The 23,291-nt window shown below is 48.9% G+C and overlaps 1 protein-coding gene across 1 annotated transcript in view; it reads right to left on the bottom strand.

Moving 5' to 3' along the window:
- Nucleotides 1-23,037, bottom strand: part of LOC117346833 (E3 ubiquitin-protein ligase TRIM11-like) — a 40,320-nt gene extending 17,283 nt beyond the window's left edge. Inside the window, exons 1-2 of the mRNA XM_033916980.1 lie at nt 21,397-23,037; nt 1,479-1,574 (exon numbers count right to left, since the gene is read on the bottom strand). Coding sequence (XP_033772871.1) covers nt 1,479-1,574; nt 21,397-21,810 — 510 coding nt within the window. The 5' untranslated portion in view covers nt 21,811-23,037. The remainder of the gene's footprint in view (nt 1-1,478; nt 1,575-21,396) is intronic.
- Nucleotides 23,038-23,291: the final 254 nt, after the last annotated feature.

Here is a 23,291-nt window from a genome sequence, read left to right as displayed (position 1 = left end):
CAATTAGCCCTTATAAAGGGCAAGAACATCATTGAACTCCCAGCAGTGAGGAGCAAGGGGCAGCAATAACATCTCCCCTCACCGCATCGGTGGTCTTCCTGGTGGGAAGACAGGCCCAGCCCTGCCCCCGACACAGCGTGCGGTTTCACTGGCCCTTTTAAAGGGCAAGAACATCATCAAACTCGAGCACGGTGAGGGGGGAAGGGGCAGCAATAACATCTCCCCTCACCGCACCGGTCTTCTTCGTGGCGGGAAACCAGGCCCAGCCCTGCCCCCGACGCGGCGTGCGGTTTCATTGGCCCTTTCACAGGGCAAGAACATCTTCAAACTCCAGCTCAGTGAGGGGGAAGGGGCAGCAATAACATCTCCCCTCACCGCACCGGTCTTCTTCGTGGCGGGAAACCAGGCCCAGCCCTGCCCCCGATGCGGCGTGCGGTTTCATTGGCCCTTTCAAAGGGCAAGAACATCGTCAAACTCAAGCACAGTGAGGGGGGAAAGGGGCAGCGATAACATCTCCCTTCACCGGTCTTCTTCCTGGTGGCAAGCCAAGCCCAGCCCTGCCTGCAACGCAGCAAGCGGCTCCATCGACCCTTTAAAGGGCCAACGAGCAGACGGGCCCCGCCAAAGAGCCTTTTGTTTGTCCTAAAATGATCTAAGACGACACACCACTTCATAACTAGATAACGTAAGGTAATTTAAATACCTGAAAGCTAATAGACTAGCTCTCCCACCTATGCTACTGCTGCCTTCCGCCTTCTGCTAAGAGTCACTTAATTTAAAGATACAGTTGGCCGGCAATTTAGGATTACTTTGTTCTGCTCACAGCTTGCTTGCCGCTAGCCATTAGGACTAGAATGTTCTGCTTGCAGTTTTTTTTGGTTTTTTTTGACACTAGCTCTTATGTCTGCATGCAGCTTGTTTGCCTCTAACTTGATACGTTGCATACCAATTAAGACCGTACACTAGAGAATGACCCGAGGACACATTTTCCCCCCCCGGGAACTCATTTTCCCCGTCTCGTCCCCGCGAGTTCTTTTCCTGTCCCCGCCCCATTCCTGCAAGCTCCGTCCTCATCTGCACAAGCCTCAACCACTTTAAAATCATAAGTGTTCGAGGCTCGTAGAGTTAGGGCCACACATCACAATTCTGCGTTATAGTGCGTTAAACCCAAAACAATGCATTTTAGTAGAAGGGACCTTTTATGGTTACAAAGTGTGTAATCCCCCAAACCCCCACAATATTATATCAGACACAAATGCCCTTACGTTTTCCTCTACAGAAGTCAGTTTAAAAATGAAATGTATTTCCTGTAGTTCAGATAAAGCATTCCAGAACGCAAAGGAAATAAACCAGAAATGTTCCGTTTCATAATACGATTGTTCTTAGTTTTCCAGTAATGATCTTTTTCATGCAATTTATTTTGGGATGGAAACAATTACCCTGCAGGAATCTACTCTGAGGGAGATGGCGACACCTACCTTCAGCTCTTCAGCCTTCTTCTGCTCATTGCATTTATACTCGAAAATAGTATCCAGCTTCTTCCTTAGCGATTTCAGGTGAATTTTACATTTTTCCTGCAACATTTCAATATGTTCATTAGATTTTCGGTTTTCGCCTATGCCGATGATATACAATTATTACATCCAATTGACCCCAAGAATACACAGGAAATAATAGCAATAAATAACAAATTGAATCAGATTTATCATTGGCTGGATACCAACAAGTTATCACTAAATGTTAATAAAACCAACGCGATGCCATTCCCGTGGAAGGATAGGAGTTCATTTATTACCCCCATTTCGATTAATGGCAATCCATTACAGATACAACAAAATATTAAAATCTTAGGTGTTATATTCGACAATAAATTAACATTCCATGACCATATAAGTAATGTTGTTAAATCTACTTTTTTCAGACTACGTCAAATTCGTTCAGTTTCTAAATTCTCATGTTCAAAATCCCTCAATATTCTGATACATTCTTTAGTCATCTCTAAACTCGATTACTGTAATGCTTTATTCAAAGGTTTACCTCATAAAGAAATTAGACGTCTTCAAATTGTGCAGAATGCCGCCATTAAAATAATTTACAATGCAAAAAAATTTGACCACGTCACACCCTTACTTAAAGAATCTCATTGGCTTCCTGTAGCACACCGTATTTTATTTAAGATATGCTTACTCACGTTTAAAACTCTTATTTCTCAAACTCCTGCTTTTATCCATAGAGTCTTAATTCCTTATACCACTTCTAGAACATTGAGATCACAGGATCAACATCTATTAACCATTCCCTCGTTAAAAATCATTAATACAAGACGTCTCACTATTTTTTCGGTGACAGCCCCTCAGTCCTGGAATGATCTCCCAATATATATAAGAGAAGAAAAGAACCTCGAAAAATTTAAGATTAAGCTCAAAAGTTTCCTTTTTAACGATGCTTTTAGTGAATAATAATCTTTTATTATTTTTATCTATCTTTTTTTATTGTCTTTTCTCCCCCCTATGTTTTTACCTTTGTTTTTTGAATTTAACATAGAATGTAACCATTAATGAATTTTCCCATTGTTTCGATATAATAAGTAACAACTTAATTTTTTTTCTTTTTAAATTGTTTGTTTTTTGTAATTTTGTCCATTTATATAATATTTTACCTATGTTTATAATTATTAGTATTATCTTGTACATCGCCTTGAATGTAGAGTAGGCGATTAATCAAATTATTTAATAAACTTGGAAACTTGGAACATTCACAGTCATAAACAGAAGACCATATCATAGAAGTAAAAGTCCTGTGCTTTGGAATTTCATTATCACTTTTACCCTTACAACACGACCGTCTTCTTCAGTTCTTAAAGGCACAACAAAAATTTTATTTATTCTGCTTACATGGGCGTTACATAAGAATTCATTCTGGACACCTCATTTAATGTCCCCCCTGTGGGAGTGTGCGGTGCAGCGGTTTGAGCTACAGCCTTGGCCCCCCCGAGGTTGTGGGTTTGAATCCCGCTTTGCTCCTTGTGACCCTGGGCAAGTCACTTAATCCCCATTGCTCCAGGTACATTAGATAGCCCGTCGGGATAGTTAGGGAATAACGCTCGAGTACCTGAATAATTTGCAATCCATATAGAATTGTAGGATATGCGGAATATAAGAAGTGGGGTGCAATCAAGGCAGCTGTACATGACGTCTTGGCCAGAGAGGGCCCCAAGCCTGTCTGAACCTGTCAGGCCCTCTTTTACTAAGGTGCGCTAACCGATTAGCGGGCGCTAAACGATAACACGTGCATGCTAGTCTATGAGTTTTTAAGTTTCAAGTTTTTGTTTGTTTTTTTTATTTATAATTTTGAATACTTTACAATATCCAAGAATTCCAAAGGAAAAAAAGAAAAACCATGTTAAACCAATACATAATCAAAGTATACATACATAATTCCTTTTAAGCCCACATTAATGGGGAGCACATGCTATTTTTTTTTTTTTTCATCCATAAAATCAGGAAAATACAGAATAATAATTCTAGGTTCACACTAGGGAACCTCGATTCATTCCTTAAATTGGGATATTAATTAATTTAATTCTCCTCATAATCTCAGCTAAATGAAACAAATCTCATTTCTGTTCTCTTGCAACCAAAAATTGTTGTAGTTGTATAGGATCCCAAAAGGCATACTCAATCTCTTGTAATTTAACCAAACATTTACAGGGAAATTTCAGGTAAAAGGATGCCTCCAGGGCCAAAACTCTATCCTTCAATTTCAAAAATTCTTTCCTCCTCAATAGAGTGGTCCTAGATACATCCGGGAAAATCCTAACCAAATCCCCACAAAATTTCATTAACCTGTTTTTAAAGTTAAGTTTCATTATCAACGTCTTATCCATCTCACTCTTGCATGTTATTACCAGGGTGGACCGACTCTGAATCACATCCTGTGTATCTTCCAAAAATTCAGTCAAATTCAGTATCCCTGGATGGTGCAATCTGAGAAGAAGTGAATTTGTTGGAGAATGGTAAGCAATACACTTTTTCATCGGTACAGTAAAAGGAAAAAGAACTTTAATGATGATGTAATTTGGGGGGGGGCGGAGTCAGCTGCCGAAAAATCGCAAGTAAGCGAATCAGCAGATACGGAAACCGTGGATACGGAGGGAGAAGTGTATATCTTTTTTTGAGATACGGCAACCAAAACTGTGTATAACACTCAAGGTGAGAAGAACGTACCAAGGAGCGATACAGAGGTATTATAATATTCTCAGTCTTATTTATCACCTTTTCCTTATAATTCCTAGCATCCTGTTTGCTTTTTTTGCCATAGCCGCACGCTACTACTAATTATTTCTATAGCACTACTAGACATAAGTAACGCTGTACATCAAAACACAGAAGAGACGGTACCTGCTCAAAAGAGCTTACAATCTCATTTGGATTATTCTTCCCAACTTACATCACTTAGCATTTGTCATCTGCCATTTGGATGCCCAGTCTTCCAATATCCTAAGTTCTTCCTGCAATTTTTCACAGTCCTTATGTGTTTTGACAACTTTGAATTGTTTTGCGTCATCTGCAAATTTAATCACTTTACTTGTCGTTCCAATTTCCAGATCATTTATTATGTTAAATAGCACCGGTCCCAGTACAGATCCCTGTGGCACTCCACTATTCACCCTCTGTTTTCTGTCCAATAACCAACTCCTAATCCACATACCTCCTATCCCATGACTCGTTAATTTTCTCAGGAGCCTCTCATGAGGAACTTTTCTGTGAAAAGCCTGCTGAAAATCTAGATACACATAAGAACATAAGAATTTGCCGCTGTGGGTCAGACCAGTGGTCCATCGTGCCCAGCTGTCCGCTCCCGCGGTGGCCCCCAGCTCAAAGACCAGTGCCCTGAGACCAGCCCTACAGCACAGTTACTTACCGTAACAGGTGTTATCCAGGGACAGCAGGCATATATTCTCACATGTGGGTGACGTCATCTACGGAGCCCCGATGCGGAAGCATTTTCAAGCAAACTTGATTGAAGATTTAAGTTTGCTCTGGTGCATCCCCTCGTGGTCTCCAGTTCACTTAACTAGCCAAGAAGCCAACCTCGGGGAGGTGGGTGGGTTGTGAGAATATATGCCTGCTGTCCCTGGATAACACCTGTTACGGTAAGTAACTGTGCTTTATCCCAGGACAAGCAGGCATGATATTCTCACATGTGGGTGACCTCCAAGCTTACTGAAGAGGGATGGAGGGAAGTTGGCAATTTAAGCAAATAGATTTCGCAACACCGATTGGCCGAACCGGCCATCGCTTCTGGACAGGGAGTCCAGACAGTAGTGGGAGGTGAAGGTATGAACCGAAGACCATGTGGCAGCCTTGCAGATTTCCTCAATAGGTGTTGACCTGAGGAAGGCTACGGAGGCTGCCATCGCTCGGACTTTGTGTCCCGTTACTCGACCATGCAGCGCGAGACCAGCCTGAGCGTAGCAAAAGGAGATGCAATCGGCCAACCAGTTGGACAAGGTGCGTTTGGAAACTGGGTGACCTAACCGGTTTGGGTCGAAGGACAAAAACAGTTGTGGGACTTTCCGGTGTGGCTGAGTGCGTTGGAGGTAAAAGGCCAACGCTCTTTTGCAGTCAAGAGTGTGGAGCGCCACTTCTCCGGGGTGAGAGTGGGGCTTGGGAAAAAAACACAGGTAAGACAATGGACTGATTGAGATGGAAATCAGACACTACTTTAGGTAGGAACTTTGGATGGGTGCGGAGTACCACCTTGTCGTGATGGAATACCGTGAAGGGTGGGTCCGCTACCAGAGCTTGTAGCTCACTAACCCGCCGTGCGGACGTGAGTGCAAGTAGGAAAATTACCTTCCAAGTGAGGAATTTTGGATGGCATTTGTCTAGGGGCTCAAATGGAGGTTTCATTAGTTGAGCCAGAACCACGTTAAGGTCCCAAACCACCGGGGGAGGTTTGAGAGGGGGGTGGACGTTCAGCAGGCCCTTCATGAAGCGAGTGACTAAGGGATGGAGCGAGAGGGCTTTCCCTTCCAGGGGCTGATGAAAGGCCGCAATCGCACTGAGGTGTACTCGAATGGAGTTGGTCTTTAGGCCGGAATGAGATAGTTGAAGTAGATAGTCAAGGACCAGGGGGACGGGGACCGACACCGGGTCCTGGCTGTGGGAGGAGCACCAGGTTGAGAATCTGGTCCACTTTTGGGAGTAGCAGGTTCTCGTCGAGGTTTTTCTAGAGGCCTCCAATATCTCCTTGACTGATTGAGACACGGGGAGAGCAGTCAGGGGGAGAGAAACCAAGCATTCAGATGAAGAGATTGAAGATTGGGATGTAACAGTGAACCCTGACCCTGTGACAGTAGAGAGGGAAACAGAGGCAGAGGCAGTGGATCTCTGACACTGAGTTGAAGTAGAAGGGAAAACCACGGCTGGCGTGGCCAGCGAGGGGCAATCAGGATCAGGGTGGCTTGTACTGTTTTCAGGTGGACAAGCGTCCGCAGTATCAGAGGGAACGGCGGGAACGCGTACAGGAACCTTCCCTCCCAATCGAGGAGGAAGGCGTCGGCCTCGAGCCGGTCCGGGGAGTATATCCGGGAGCAGAAGAGAGGCAGCTTGTGATTGTGAGGGGACGCGAACAGGTCTATTTGAGGCGTCCCCCACCGTTCGAACACTCCTCGTAGGGCCTGAGAGTGTAGTGACCACTCGTGTGGCTGGAGGAGGCGGCTGAGTCTGTCCGCCAGGCAGTTTTGTTCTCCTTGTATGTACACCGCCCGAAGGAAGGTGTTGTTGGAGATTGCCCATTTCCAGAGGCGCAGGGCTTCCCGGCAAAGGGGCCAAGATCCTGTGCCCCCTTGTTTGTTTACGTAGTACATCGCTACTTGATTGTCGGTTCGGATGAGAACCACTCGGTCGCGGAGCAGATGTTGGAAGGCTACTGCTGCGAGGTAGATGGCCCGAAGTTCTAGCACGTTGATGTGGCAACGGCGGTATTGTGCTGACCACATTCCTTGGGTGCGCAGGCCGTCCAGATGGGCTCCCCAAGCGTACTCCGACGAGTCCGTGGTGAGTACCTTGCTGTGGGGTGGGGTGAGGAAGAGCAAACCTTTGGAAAGATTTGAAGAGTCGGCCCACCAGCGGAGCGATCGTTGCAATGAAGGAGTCACTGTCACGGAGTGGTCGATCGGGTCCCGGTCTTGACGCCATTGAGACGCCAGGGTCCATTGAGGGATTCTCAGATGGAGGCGGGCGAAGGGTGTGACATGGACGGTGGAGGCCATGTGGCCCAGAAGGGTCATCATCTGTCGGGCTGATACTGAGGTCAGCCGAGAGATCCTTCGGCTCAGACTTACTAACGCCTCCAGGCGTGGAGGGGGGAGGAAGGAACGGAGGCGAACCGTGTCCAGCGTGGCCCCGATGAACTGTAGGGATTGTGAGGGGCGTAGTTGAGATTTTGGGAAGTTTATTTCGAACCCCAGACTTTGTAGATAGGTAATAGTCTGTTGGGTCGCTGAGATAGCCCCTTCTTTGGACGGGGCTTTGATTAGCCAGTCGTCCAGGTAGGGGAATACCTGGAGGCCCTGGGAGCGTAAGGTTGCTGCTACCACCACGAGGCACTTGGTGAAGACTCGAGGTGATGATGCTAGTCCGAAGGGGAGGACTCGGTATTGTAGGTGCCAGTCCCCTACTTGGTAACGCAAAAACTTGCGGTGAGCGGGGTGCACTGGGACATGTGTGTACGCCTCCTTGAGATCGAGGGAGCAGAGCCAGTTGCCCTCGTCGATCAGGGGGTAGAGTGTTGGTAGTGAGAGCATCCGAAACTTTTCCCGTACCAGGAATTTGTTGAGGCGTCTCAAGTCTAGTATTGGGCGTAGGTCTCCCGTTTTTTTCGGTACCAGAAAGTAACGGGAGTAGAAGCCCTTCCCCCGTTGGTCGGGGGGGACCTTCTCCACTGCTCTCAGGCGAAGCAGGTCTCGAGCTTCGGAGAGGAGTAGAGGTAGCTGAGTCCTGTTGGGAGGGCAATTCCTTGGGGGGTTGTCCGGGGGAATGGCCCGAAAGTTGAGAGAGTACCCTGATGAGATCACGCCAAGGACCCATGCGTCCGTCGTGAGTTGTTCCCAGCGAGGGTAAAAGGCTTTGAGTCGACCTCCGATGGGAAGGCGGCCTGGGACTATGGTTCCGCGTGTCCCGTCAAAAGGACGGGGATGGTTTGGTGGTCGCGGGCGGTTGGGACTTGGGCATGGCCCTGTGATGGGCTTGCGGACGTCTGGGTGGGGGCCGCGAGAAAGCAGGGGTGGACTTTTGTGGGTAGCGGCGCGGAGGGGCCCTGTATGGCCTGGGCGCTGGCGGTTTGGGCTTTTGCCGGACAAGGGAGGCAAATGAGCGTTCATGTTCGGAGAGGCGTTTTGTCGCCGCCTCGATAGTGTCATCGAACAATTCCTTTCCCACGCAGGGGAGGTTAGCTAACCGGTCCTGTAAGTTGGGGTCCATGTCGACCAGGCGCAGCCAAGCTAGTCGGCGCATGGCGATAGCGAAGGCTGCTTCTCTGGAGGAGAGTTCGAAGCCATCGTAGGCCGCGTGGAATAGATGAAGGCGCAGGTTGGAGAGGGACTCTAAAAGCAGGCCAAACGTTTCCTGCCGGGAGGCCGGTAGGTCAGTCTCAAAGGCTCTCAATAGTCCAATGAGGTGTTTGAGGTATGATGTGAAGGTGAAAGTGTAGCTTTGCACCCTAGAGGCCATCATTGCGTTTTGGTATAGTCTCCTGCCGAACTTGTCCAGGGTTCGGCCTTCCCGGCCTGGGGGTACCGCTGCTGAGACCCGGGACGGGTGAGCCTTTTTCAAGGAGGATTCCACTAGCAGCGATTGGTGGGAGAGCTGTGGTTGCTCGAATCCCGGATAAGGTACTGTGCGGTACTTGGCCTCCATTTTGGAGGGTACGGCCGTGACCATGTAGGGGGTCTCCAGGTTCCTGAAGAAGGCCTGTTGGAGTACCGGGTTAGGTGGTAAGCGAAGGGACTCTCTGGGCAGTGATGGCATATCCAGCTCCGCCAGGTACTCCTTAGAGTATCTGGAGTCGGACTGGAGATCTAAGTCCAATGCGTGGCCCATGTCTTGGACAAAGCGAGTGAAGGATGGGCGAGATGTCCCCGGAGCCCCGTGCGGGGTCAGGGAACGAGACCTTCGTCGGGTGGAGAAGGATAAGGAGGCTTCCCTCGAGTATCGAGGTTCATGCTCTGATCCATGCTCCGAGGTTGGGGAAGCACTGTGAGAGTGTTCCGGGGTTGTCGATCTTCGGCGTCTCGAGGAGCCCCTCGGAGACGATGCCGGGGTTAGGGGTACCGATCGATGTCGGATTGGTGACCTCGATCCGGACTCCCTCGGAGAATGCGTCCGAGGGGGAGTTCGGAGGATACGCGGGTTGGAGAGTGATAACTCAGCCACCCTTAGTGGTCCCGTACGAGGTGTGGGAGAACGGCCTCGTAGGGTTGGTGAACCTCGGGCCTTCTTGGAGGTACGGCGGTTCGAGGTTTCTGTCGTTCTAGCCCGACGTTTTGCCCCTCGGCGGTCCGCAGAGGGGGAACGTCTCGGGCGTCTCGGCGAGGAGTCCGAGGAGGATGGGATGCGGCGAGGATTGCGCACCTTTCCTCGAGGTTGTTCGGTGTGAGGCTCAGGTTGGTCTGGCACATTCGAGGTCGAGGCCGATTGAAACTGGGCCATTGCAGCGGACAGCTCCGACGTGATCATCGCTCGGAGTAGGTCCTGGAAGACGGGCACGGACAGCATCGAAGGCATGTCCCCTGCCTCTGTGCGCTCCACCGGGGGCGACCTCGTATCAGAGTATTCCCGTGTGGTGGAGGCACGGCCCGAAGGCTTGGAGGGCTTAGACGGGGCTGTAAGCATGGGGCTTCCGCCATGCGTCGCCGTTGTCCCCGAGGCTGGCTTCTTCGCTGTTACAGAACCTGAAGAGGGAAGAGGGGACTTACCCGGAGCCGAGGCTTTCTGTTGTCCCGAGGACTTCGGGGTCGAGTCTCGAGGCGATGCCGAGGTTTCCGGGGCCGAGGTCAAGGCCGGGGCCGAGGCCAGGGCCGACCTCGAGGCCGAAGTGGAGGGTTGGTCCGGGGTGAAGAGATCCGCCATGCGGGCTTTTCTTCGGCGGAGGGCCCGGTTTTGGAAAATAGCGCACTGGGGGCAGGAGTCGGTTGGATGAGTCGCCCCCAGACAAAGGATGCACCGGCGATGCGGGTCTGTGAGAGAAAGAAGCCGCTCGCACCGGGTGCACTTTTTAAAGCCGGTCAAAGGCCGGGACATTAAATCGAAAGTAGCCGCGGCTCGATTAGCCACGCGGCCACGGGGACCCGGAAGCCTCCGGGTCGTTGAAAACGAAGCAGGAATCAAGTAAAAAGGTAAGGAATTCGCGCACAGCGACTTAATCGTGAAAAAACAAGAAAAAATCGCGGTGCTAGAAGGCAGTTGGGGCAGAGCCTGAAAAACACGTCTTCTAGGCTCGCGGAAAATTTTGAACTGGAGACCACGAGGGGATGCACCCCCTAGTGGAGCAGGAAGGCACGCATGCGTGGAGCAGCAGAGCAAACTTAAATCTTCAATCAAGTTTGCTTGAAAATGCTTCCGCATCGGGGCTCCGTAGATGACGTCACCCACATGTGAGAATATCATGCCTGCTTGTCCTGGGATAACTGCTTATGTTCTGGTTCAACAGGAACCCGTCCACTCAGTCTATATTTCCAAATCTGTATGTTATAACTATACTGTAAAAGCTGAAATTTATACCTCTATGTACACAAAGTTTGTTTTTCCCACCAAAGTTTGTCCCGCTTATACTGTGAATGTACTCTTGTAACCCATTCTGGGCTCCTTTGGGAAGACTGGCGAAATAAATTAAAGAAGAGAAATCAAAACCATATTATTCAGGAAATTTATCAAGACAAGCTTATGATATAACCAATTACTTCAATCACCAGACCCTAAACATTCCAACCAAATAGTTATCTTGTAATCTTCTGGATATGACCAGAATCTCGTCTTTTTGTAATCCGCCTAGAACCGCAAGGTATTGGCGGAATAAAAGTTTCAAGTTTATTAAAATTTTGATATAAACGCAATATCAAATATTTTCAATGTGTAAAACAATAAAAAATTTTGGGGGGAGGACAGAAAGCACAGTTACTTACCATAACAGGTGTTATCCAGGGACAGCAGGCATATATTCTCACATGTGGGTGACGTCATCTACGGAGCCCCGGTGCGGACAGCTTTTCAAGCAAACTTAATTGAAGATTTAAGTTTGCTCTGCTGCACCACGCATGCGTGCCTTCCTGCTCCACTAGAGGGCGCATCCCCTCCTCGTGGTCTCCAGTTCATATAACCAGCAAAGAAGCCAACCTCGGGGAGGCGGGTGGGTTGTGAGAATATATGCCTGCTGTCCCTGGATAACACCTGTTACGGTAAGTAACTGTGCTTTATCCCAGGACAAGCAGGCATGATATTCTCACATGTGGGTGACCTCCAAGCTAATGAAAAGGGGATGGAGGGAAGTTGGCAATTTAAGCAAACAGATTACGCAAAACCGATTGGCCAAAACGGCCTTCGCTTCTGGACAGTTAGTCCAGACAGTAGTGGGAGGTGAAGGTATGAACCGAAGACCACGTGGCAGCCTTGAAGATTTCCTCAATGGGCGTGGATCTGAGGAAAGCTACCGAAGCTGCCATCGCTCGGACTTTATGCCCCGTAACTCGACCGTGCAGCGCGAGACCAGCCTGAGCGTAGCAAAAGGAAATACAAGCAGCTAACCAGTTGGACAAGGTGCGCTTGGAAACTGGGTGTCCCAACCGATTGGGGTCAAATGACAAAAACAATTGTGGAACTTTCCGATGAGACTGAGTGCGTTGGAGGTAGAAAGCCAACGCCCTCTTGCAGTCAAGAGTGTGGAGCGCCACCTCTCCCGGATGAGAGTGGGGCTTGGGAAAAAATACAGGCAAGACAATAGTCTGATTGAGATGGAAATCAGAGACCACCTTGGGCAAAAACTTAGGATGGATGCGGAGAACCACCTTGTCGTGATGGAATACAGTGAAAGGTGGGTCCGACACCAAAGCCTGCAGTTCGCTCACTCTCCGAGCCGATGTGAGGGCAAGCAGGAAGATCACCTTCCAAGTGAGAAACTTTAGAAGACATTTATCCAGGGGCTCAAATGGAGAGTTCATAAGTTGAGCCAGAACCAGATTAAGATCCCAAACCACTGGGGGAGGTTTGAGAGGAGAATGAACATTCAAAAGACCCTTCATGAAGCGGGAAACCAATGGATGAATGGAAAGAGACTTGCCATCGAGGGGCTGATGGAAGGCGGCGATCGCACTAAGATGTACACGAATGGAATTGGTCTTCAGGCCAGAATGAGATAAATGAAGCAAATACTCCAGAACCGAAGACACAGGGACTGACACAGGGTTCCTGCCGATGAGAGGAGCACCAGGACGAAAATCTAGTCCATTTCTGAGAATAGCAGAGTCTAGTCGAGGCCTTCCGTGAAGCCTCCAATATCTCCCTGACTGACTGAGACACCGGGAGAGAAGTCAGGGGGAAAGAAACCAAGCAGTCAGATGAAGAGACTGAAGATTGGGATGTAACAGCGAACCCTGACTCTGAGATAGCAGAGAGGGAAACAGAGGCAGAAGTAGAGGATCCCTGACACTGAGTTGAAGGCTGGTGCGGCCACCGAAGAGCAATCAAGATCAGAGTGACTCGCACCGATTTGAGATGGACCAGCGTCCGCAGAATCAGAGGGAAAGGCGGAAACGCGTACAGAAACCTTCAGGAGGAAGGCGTCGGCCTCGAGATGGTCCGGGGAGTACATCCGGGAACAGAAGTGAGGCAGTTTGTGATTGAGGGGGGAAGCGAACAGATCTATCTGAGGAGTCCCCCACTTGTCGAACACCTGTCGCAAGACCTGAGAATGCAGGGACCACTCATGCGGCTGGAGGAGGTGGCTGAGTCTGTCCGCCAGACAATTCCGCTCTCCTTGTATGTACACCGCTCGAAGGAAGATGTTGTTGGAGGCCGCCCACTCCCAGAGGCGCAGGGCTTCCTGACAGAGGGACCAGGACCCCGTCCCACCTTGCTTGTTTACATAGTACATTGCCACCTGGTTGTCGGTACGGACGAGAACCACCTGGTCGTGGAGCAGATGTTGAAAAGCCACAGCGGCGAGATAGATGGCCCGAAGTTCCAGCACGTTGATGTGACAGCGACAGTCCTCTGCTGACCACATCCCCTGAGTGCGTAGACCATCCAGATGGGCCCCCCAAGCGTACTCCGACAAGTCCGTGGTGAGTACCTTGCTGTGTGGAGGGGCGAGAAAGAGCAAACCTTTGGAAAGATTTGAAGATTCGGCCCACCAGCGGAACGATCGTTGCAAGGAAGGAGTCACTGTCACGAGACGGTTGATCAGGTCTCGATCCTGACGCCATTGAGAGGCCAGTGTCCATTGAGGAAATCGCAGATGGAGACGGGCGAAGGGTATGACGTGGACGGTAGAGGCCATGTGGCCCAGAAGCGTCATCATCTGTCGTGCTGAGACCGAGGTCAGCAGCGAAATCCGTCGACTCAGACTTACTAATGCCTCCAGGCACGGAGGGGGAAGGAAAGAACGGAGGCGAACCGTGTCCAGCACGGCCCCGATGAACTGTAAGGACTGAGAGGGGCACAGTTGGGATTTTGGAAAGTTTACCACGAACCCCAGACCCTGAAGGTAAATAATAGTCTGTCGGGTCGCTGAGATAACCCCCTCCCTGGACGGAGCTTTGATCAACCAGTCGTCCAGGTAGGGGAATACCTGAAGACCTTGAGAGCGCAAGGCGGCTGCGACCACCACGAGACACTTTGTGAAGACCCGAAGCGACGAGGCCAGGCCAAAGGGGAGGACTCGGTATTGTAAATGAAGCTCTCCCACCTGAAAACGCAGGAACCTGCGGTAAGCGGGATGCACTGGGACATGTGTGTAGGCCTCCTTCAGATCGAGGGAGCAGAGCCAATCGCCCTCGTCGATCAGAGGGTAAAGAATCGGGAGGGAAAGCATCCGAAACTTTTCTCGCACCAGAAATTTGTTCAGGCGTCTCAAGTCCAGAATTGGGCGCAGGTCTCTCGTCTTCTTCGGTACCAGGAAGTAACGGGAGTAGAAACCTTTCCCCCGTTGGTCGGGGGGGGGACCACCTACACTGCCCGCAGGCGAAGCAGGTCTCGAGCTTCCGAGAGGAGGAGGGACAACTGAGCCCGATTGGGAGGGCACACACTTGGAGGGCTGTCTGTAGGAATCTCCCGAAAGTTGAGAGAGTATCCTGAGGAAATCACGCCAAGGACCCATGCGTCTGACGTGATTTGCTCCCAACGAGGGTAAAAGGCTCTGAGGCGACCCCCGATGGGAAGGAGGCCTGGGACTGTGGCGGAGGGGGCCAGCCCCCATCCGCGTATCCCGTCAAAAGGACGGGGATGGTTTAGCAGCCGCAGGCGGCTGTGACTTAGGCAGAGCCCGAGGATGAGCTTGCTGGCGTCGGGGCGGAGGCCGCGAGAAACTAGGAGTAGATTTTTGTGGGTAGCAGTGTGGGAGGGCCCGGAACGGTCTGGAGGCGGGCGGTTTAGGCTTAGGCCGGACAAGGGACGCAAATGAGCGCTCGTGCTCAGAGAGGCATTTCGCAGCCGCTTCGATGGTATCATCAAAAAGTTCCTTGCCCACACAAGGGAGGTTAGCCAACCGGTCTTGTAAGTTGGGGTCCATGTCGACCAGGCGCAACCAAGCCAGGCGACGCATGGCCACAGCAAAGGCTGCCACCCTGGAGGAAAGCTCGAAGCCATCATAGGCCGCATGGAATAAATGGAGGCGTAGGTTGGAGAAATCCTCTAGGAGCAGGCCAAACACTCCTCGACGGGAGGCCGGCAAGTCCGTCTCAAAGGCTCCCAAAAGTCCAATCAGGTGTTTCAGGTAGGACGTAAACGTGAAGGTGTAATTTTGCACCCTCGAGGCCATCATAGAGTTCTGGTATAGTCTCCTGCCGAATTTGTCCAGGGTCCGACCCTCCCTACCTGGGGGGAGCGCAGCTGAGACTCGGGAGGGGTGAGCCTTTTTCAAGGAAGATTCCACCAACAGTGATTGGTGGGAGAGCTGTGGGTGCTCAAACCCCGGGCAGGGCACTGTCTGGTATTTAGACTCCATTTTGGAGGGGACAACCGTCACCATATAGGGAGTCTCCAGATTCCTGATAAATGCCTGCCGGAGCACCGGTTTCAGTGGCAGGCGAAGGGACTCTCTAGGTGGAGAGGGCATATCCAGTTCCGCCAGGTACTCCTTAGAATACCTCGAGTCGGACTGAAGGTCTAAGTCCAGAGCGTGACCCATGTCCTGGACAAATCGAGTGAAGGAGGGGCGGGATGCTCCCAGAGCCCCGTGAGGGGACGGTGAGCAAGACCTCCGTCGGGCTGAAAAGGACGGGGAAGCTTCCCTCGAGTAACGAGGCTCACGCTCCGACCCGCGCTCCGAGACCAGGGATACACTGTGAAAGTGTTCTGGGGTCGAGGATCTGCGTCTCCTCGAGGAGCCCCTCGGGGACGACGCCGGGGTGCGAGGTACCGACCGATGTCGAGTCGGAGACCTGGACCCGGACTTCCTCGGCAATAGCCTGGAACCTCGGACTGGAGCCCCGGACCGAGGGGGAGTCAGAAGAATCCGAGGGTTGGAGAGTGATAACTCCGCTACCCTCAGCGGTCCCGCACGGGATGTCAGGGAGCGGCCTCGGGGAGTAGGTGAGCTTCGGGCCTTCTTGGAGGTCCGGCGGCTCGAGGGTTCGATCTGTTTTGACCTACGCTTTGCCCTGCGGCGGTCCGTGGGGGGAGAGCGTCCCGATTGCCTCGGCGAGGAATCCGAGGAGGATGAGATGCGGTGAGATTGGCGCAGCTTGCCCCGAGGGGGCTCGACGCAGGGCTCAGGCTGGTCCGGCGCACGGGAGGTCGAGGTCGGGGCCGGTTGCAGGTGGGCCAGCGCAGCGGACAGCTCCGACGAGATAATCGCCCGGAGCATGTCCTGAAAAATGGGCACGGACAGCATCGAGGGCATGTCCGATGCCGCTGTGCACTCCACCAAGGGCGACCTCGATTTTGAGTATTCCCGAGTGGTGGAGGCACATCCAGAGGACTTGGAGGACTTCGTCGGGGCCATAGGCATGGAACTTCCACCATGCGCCGCTGGCGTCCCCGAGGCTGGCTTCTTCGTCGGCGCGGAACCTGATGAAGGAAGAGGGGACTTACCCGGAGCCGAGGACTTCTGTGTGCCCGAGGACTTCGGGGTCGAATCTCGAGATGGTGCAGAGGTACCCGAGGCCGAGGTCAAGGCCGGGACCGAGGCCGACCTCGAGGCCGAGGTAGAGGGCTGGTCGGCAACGAAAAGATCCGCCATCAAATATTTTCAATGTGTATAACAATAAAAAATTTGGGGGGGAGGACAAAATAAAACAATTTAAACAGGTAAACATACAATCGATGTACATAATTAATTAGTGATACATAGGGAAAGAGGAGTGAACTACAATTGTTAAAGAAAGTCGAAGAACATTTAAGGAAAAACAACATCAGGAGGGTAATTGAAAATGTTTTACAAATAAAGCTAGGCCTAAAAGTGAAAAGGAGAAGTTGTGACCTATATATAGATCTGGTTAGATTTAAGTATTTGAGCCTGAGATTGTTGATAAAAGAGTTATCCTGTTTATGACTCGAATGCATCTTTGTATAGGTGGCTTTTTAACGCGCTTTTAAATTTTTCTAAAGAAGTTTCACCACGCAGATAAATTGGTAACTTGTTCCATAGCTGGGGAGCTATGATTGAAAAAGTTGTAGCTCTTCTGGTGCCTATTATTTTCAGAGACGGGATGGTCAGCAAATGCTGATCTGGCTGGGGAATATGGTATCAAATAACGATGTAAAAATATTGGTGTGTTGGTTTGTTGAATTTTGAAGGTTAATAGAATAATCTATAAAATCGCGCACTATGTGAAATTGGTATAGCCAGTGTGCTGTTTGTAACAGGGGAGTGACATGATCGTATTTTTTGGAGTCAGTAATAATTTTTATTGCAGTATTTTGTATAATTTGTAACCTTCTTATTTCTTTCTGAGATATATGCCATGGTATAATGCATATTTACTATGATATTCAGGGATAATAATTATAGACCCGAGGTCAGAAATAGTCTATGATATCAAATTGTGCAACTGACCTGCATTATGTAACAAAATTCATGGAGAGTGATCAAAATAAAGTTTATAAAATCCCTCAGAGATATGGAACTCTGTAAGGAAGGCTTGAAAACCTCCCTTGGGTGAAGAGCTCACCTTCCAGTCATTGTTGTTTTATAAAAACTTTGATCACTGACTCCACAGAATATTGCTTAACTCTGTTTCAAAAAAACTTTTATATATATAAAAGTTTTTAATATATATTTTTATATACAGTGGTGCCTCACACAGCGAACGCCTCGCACAGCGAACGCTGCGCACAACGAACTTTATGTCGTGATCCGTATAACGTACTTCGTTTCACACAACGAAGTCGCCCGAGCTGCATACTTCCGGGGTTCCTGCGGGGTTGGATCGCAGCGGGGTTGGTCGAGCCGCGAGGGTAGTCTCCTTCTCCTTACCTGCCCTGTCGCAGCCGCACACAGCCGAACGGAAATCTTCCCGATGTCAGCGCTGACGTCGGAGGGAGGGCTTAAGCAAAGCCCTCCCTTCCTCCGACGTCAGCGCTGACATCAGGAAGACTTCCGGTCGGCTGTGTGCGGCTGCGGCAGGGCAGGTAGGAAGAAGGCAATGGCGAACGAAAGAGGGGGGAGGGGGCGGTCCGCCCCGAAGAATGTGCACAGCTGGTCAGGTCCCCCGATCGACCGACAACAGGCCCGGCCGACAAACCTCCCTGCCCTGTAGCCGCGAATCTAAATTACCTCTTACAGCAGCTTCAATAATCCAGCTGCTGTAAGAAGGTAATTTAGATTCGCGGCTACAGGACAGGGAGATTTGTCCGACCGGGCCTGTTCTGTTGTCGGTCGGGTGCAAAAGCGCCACAAAGGTGGAGGCAGGGAGGGAAGAAAGGTGGAGTGGAGAAGAAAAGACGCTTAAGGGGGGAGAAGGCCGCTGAAAGCACATGTTGGAGCAGGGGATGAGAGGGAGGGAGAGAAGGGGAAATATTGGACAAGGGCAGAAGGGATGCTAAATCATAGGGTGACAGGCAGAGAGAACAACAGGAAAAAGAGTGGAAGCAATCTTGAACCCTGAGGGTGAGGGCAGAGAGAGGTGGTGAGATGATTGATCATGGGGAGAGGGACAAAAGGGAATAGAGATGGGATAGGAAGATATTGGAAGTAAAAGGACAGGGAGATGTATGTTTTTAGATGTATCTAAATAAAAATAATAACAAAAAATTTATCTTTTTTATGTCATCTTAGCATATTTTATGCTGCAGAACGAATTATTTTTTTTTACATGTATTCCTATGGGAAAACGCGTTTCACATAACGAACGTTTCACATAACAAACTTGCTCCTGGAACCAATTAAGTTCGTTGTGTGAGGCACCACTGTATATAAAAGTTTTTTTGAAACAGAGTTAAGCAATATTCAAAAAAGTTTCAAAAAAACTTTTATATATATAAAAGTTTTTAATATATATTTTTATATATATAAAAGTTTTTTTGAAACAGAGTTAAGCAATATTCTGTGGAGTCAGTGATCAAAGTTTTTATAAAACAACAATGACTGGAAGGTGAACTCTTCACCCAAGGGAGGTTTTCAAGCCTTCCTTACAGAGTTCCATATCGCTGAGGAATTTTATAAACTTTATTTTGATCACTCTCCATGAATTTTGTTACATAATGCAGGTCAGTTGCACAATTTGATATGGTATAATGTATTGCAGTAATCCAGCCTGGAAATAACCAAGGAATGAATCAGAGCATTAAGAGCTTTTGGTTCTAAGACTTTGGCTAAGGATCTAATGAGACGTAGTTTGTAAAAGCAGTTTTTAACTACGGAGCTAATCTGATCATGGAAGGATAATTCATGGTCCAATAATACTCCCAGTATTTTTGTCGTCGTTACTTTTTGTAGTGGGAAATTGTCTAAGAGTATTTGTGATAAAAATGTTAAGATCCTTTTTCAATGGGAAAAACATTATTGAAGATTTAGATGGATTTAGGGCCAGTCTTTTAGCCATCGACTAATTTGTTTTCACATAGAGAATGACACGGTGACAAAATTCAGCACCGTTCCTGTCCCCGCGGATAACCGCGGGAAATAATCCCATGTCATTTTTTAGTGTCTATTTCAACCTCAATCCTTCTACACCAGCATTCTTCAAAGCAAAGCTTGCGAGTCAGTGGTTGGGCCCAATTACACTCTGATTCTTCCCTCTCTCCTTAAAGAATGACATGAAGATGGTTTACCACGGTTATCCGCGGGGACGGGAACGGTGATGAATTCTGTCACCGTGTCATTCTCTATTTTAACACCAATGTAATTATCCAAGCCGGATAATGGACTTGATTAATAAGACTGGCATTTTATGGCCTAAACATCTGTGTTTGGGCACTCAGGAAGTGGCCAGTCTCCAGAGTGAACCAAAGACAGTGTTATTCCTCTCCCCAGGTCCTAAGGTCAAGTAATTCAGTAAGTCAGTTGCAAAAACATTGCTTTTCAGGATATACAGCGTCATTCCTGTCCCTAGGTCATTTGGCCTTTATCTGCCATCATGTTTCTACTTTTATGTGTGTTTTCAATTAACTCAAAATTATACTCTTCAGGATAGCTTGTAATCAAGTTCAAAACTCATAAATATATATATCACTAAAGCGATATCACTCAGACTCTGCTTTTAAGAACAGCTTTGTATAATTGCTTTTAATTACAACAAATGTTATGCTCTTAGTCACAAAAAAAACGAGGAACTGTTGCTGTCCACCTGGCTAATTGCAATTATATTTCCTGAAATATAATTACAATTCCTGTTATTGTTTCATAATTCTGCAGTAGAATATCAGAAATAGGCTTTTTACGATCCTTTAATCGCTCTAAATTGCCCATTTAGGTAACAAGATTAGAAAATTCTGTATTAAAGCTGCACACAAAAATGGCTTCTTGCTTTTTGCAATACAGTACAGCCAAGTACACTTCCCCCTCCCCATTCGCGGTTCCTGCACTTGCGGTTTCATATAATCGCGAATTTTTTCTGGGGAGGGGGAAAATAAAAAAACAGTCTTAATGTTAAAAAATCCATCTTTTTTCCTCCCTGCCGCCTTCCCGGCCTTACCTGGTAATCTAGAGGGCTTTCGGGGCAGGAGCGATCTTCCTACGCTCCTACCCCGTGCAGATCGCCATAGAAACATAGAATATGACGGCAGAAAAGGGCTGTAGCCCATCAAGTCTGCCCACACTAATGACCCACCCCCAGACTTCACCCGGCTAGAGATCCCACATACATATCCCATTTCTTTTTAAAATCGAGCACGCTGCTGGCGTTAATCACCTGCAATGGAAGTTCCCGTAGTCTCTCGAGACTACGTCGGGAACTCCCTACAGCCATTTCCTGATGGCGATCTGCACGGGGCAGGAGCGTAGGAAGATTGATCAGCGTATCAGATGATACGCTGGGGCGGGGCCTAAGGCCGCTATTGGGTGGCGGTGGGGCAGCAGAGTAGGAGCAGGAGGAGTTTGCTCCTGCTCCCGAAGATTTTGCTGGTGCGTAGGAGCAGGAGGAGGGTCCGGGCACCCCTCCTGCTCCCAACAATTTTACAGGTACGGGTTGGGTGGGCCAGGCCTGACCAGGACCGGGTGTGGGAGGCCTAGGAGCAGGAGGGACCGGGTACCTCTCCTGCTCCCAACTTTTGGTCCATCGGATCTGCAATCTTTTTTTTTTTAAAGTAGTTTGAGCCCTGCAAGCCCGTGGTTTTAACCTGCTTTAAACTCGTGGGTTAAAACCACGGGCTTGCAGGGCGGGGAAGGGCAGTGCAGGGCGGCAGGACTTTGGGGCAGGAGATTTGTGCTTGAGTTGGGGCAGAGGGCAGGATATGCAGTTGGAAACCACTGAACGACTGGTCCCCAGCAGTCGCTTCTTCCGTTGATCGGCCAGCCCTATCCGATGTGATATTTTGTGTAGTGAATTGGGTCGCTGTCCAATTTGCATGCATTTCTCCTCATTTGCATGCATGGATTAGAAGCGTATCACAGGAGAGGTAAGTGAATCAGGCCAGAGGGAAATTTGCTCGTTAAGGGGTTGCAAACCGATCAGTACACGATCAGTTTGCTTAGGGAATATAGCCCTTTGTGTGATGTGATAATAAAGGCGATACATACCTTGTATTCCTCTGCAGCTTCCTCTATGGGGGTCACATTGTGAGACTTGTGCTCCTGGGATCTGTCACACCCCACGCAGATTGGTCTCCTGTCCTCGGCGCAGAAAAGCTTCAGTTTCCTGCCGTGCTCCTCGCACAGGTGACCCTCTTGCAGTCTTTTGGAGGTCTGAAGCCTCTTCGCTATCTCAATCACGTTGGCCAGCTGCCTGTTGGGCCGAAGGTTCCTCTCCGCCGACATCTCTTTGCACTGGGGGCAGGGGAAGTCCGAGTGCAATTTCTGCCAGTAGAAAGTGATGCAGGAGTGGCAGAAGTTGTGCCCGCAGTCTATGGTCACGGGCTCCGTGAAGTAGTTCATGCAAAAGGAGCAGGAGCCCACGACCGGCAGGCTCTCTTGCACTTCGCTCACCGTAGCCATGTTTCCCAGAAGCAGCCGGTTTCGGTTTCAAAGATTTTAAAGCAATTAGTTTCGGTCTCAAAGATTCTAAAGCAACTAGTTTGGGTCTCAAAGATTCTAAAGCAACTAGTTTCGGTCTCAAAGATTCTAAAGCAACTAGTTTGGGTCTCAAAGATTCTAAAGCAACTAGTTCGGTTTCAAAGATTCTAAAGCAACTAGTTTCGGTCTCAAAGATTCTAAAGCAACTAGTTTCGGTCTCAAAGATTCTAGTTCGGTCTCAAAGATTCTAAAGCAACTAGTTTGGGTCTCAAAGATCTAAAGCAACTAGTTTGGGTCTCAAAGATTCTAAAGCAACTAGTTTGGGTCTCAAAGATTCTAAAGCAACTAGTTTGGGTCTCAAAGATTCTAAAGCAACTAGTTTCGGTCTCAAAGATTCTAAAGCAACTAGTTTGGGTCTCAAAGATTCTAAAGCAACTAGTTCGGTTTCAAAGATTCTAAAGCAACTAGTTTGGGTCTCAAAGATTCTAAAGCAACTAGTTTGAGTCTCAAAGATTCTAAAGCAACTAGTTTGGGTCTCAAAGATTCTAAAGCAACTAGTTCGGTTTCAAAGATTCTAAAGCAACTAGTTTGGGTCTCAAAGATTCTAAAGCAACTAGTTTCGGTTTCACAGGTTCAGTGCAGCATGCATTAAAAAAAAAAAAAGCAATAAACTTTCAAGACTAATTTATTGCAGGACAACTAACTATTAAACACCTTCGCCTGTAAACAAAAAAAAAAGGAACACAAAGTCTTTTAAAAAGCGTATTTAAAAGAAAAAGAAATTGTGGCTCGTTTAAGGTTCCTGCACAAGTTCAAAAAGCAAACCCAAACCTCGAGGATCCGGAAAATCCGGGTTTTACTCAGGGCCACCCAGGGAAATACAATAAAAGAAAAACCCTCCGCAGCAGCAACAGTTACAATGTCTTCAGGTCTGTGTAACAGTAGCAGAAGCAACAAATGGTGCGATGGGTGGGGGGTTGTTCCCAGATGCAGCACGAGCTCCGGGTGGTGGTGGTCGTCGGCTCGAGCCACACTGCAGTGTTTTAGGAAGTGGGCAGGAACTGAAGAGTTACTCGGAATCGAGCCGGAAATGCTGGGGGTGTTTTTCCTTATTTGAACGCTTGGTGGCGTGCGAGGGCTGCAGCGATTCAGCTTCATCGAAATGTTTTGGGGGCACAGTGGTACAGTAAATGTGTTTTCTAAGCTGTGCAGGGGTGGGGGCTGGGAGGAACTGGAGCAGACTTTCTGTCCTGTGTACAAGCATTTTATTTTAAAGAGCCTGGTGATTTCAGAAAGCTGATGGGGGGGGGGGGGGCAGTCCTTTTAAAGGTGAGTGTGGGCGTTCTGATTAGAACTACAGCCTTAGCACCCTCAGCAGTAGGTTCAAATCGTGTGCTGCACCCTGTGACCCTGAGCAAGTCACTTAATCCTTCAGTGCCTCAATTCTATAGTGCTGAAAGGCA

This window comes from Geotrypetes seraphini, chromosome 12 (genome assembly GCF_902459505.1).
Source record: "Geotrypetes seraphini chromosome 12, aGeoSer1.1, whole genome shotgun sequence".
In the NCBI taxonomy this organism is placed as follows: Eukaryota; Metazoa; Chordata; class Amphibia; order Gymnophiona; family Dermophiidae; genus Geotrypetes; species Geotrypetes seraphini.
Note: the sequence above shows the minus strand (reverse complement) of the source record. Positions and strands in the feature narration are given on the sequence as shown.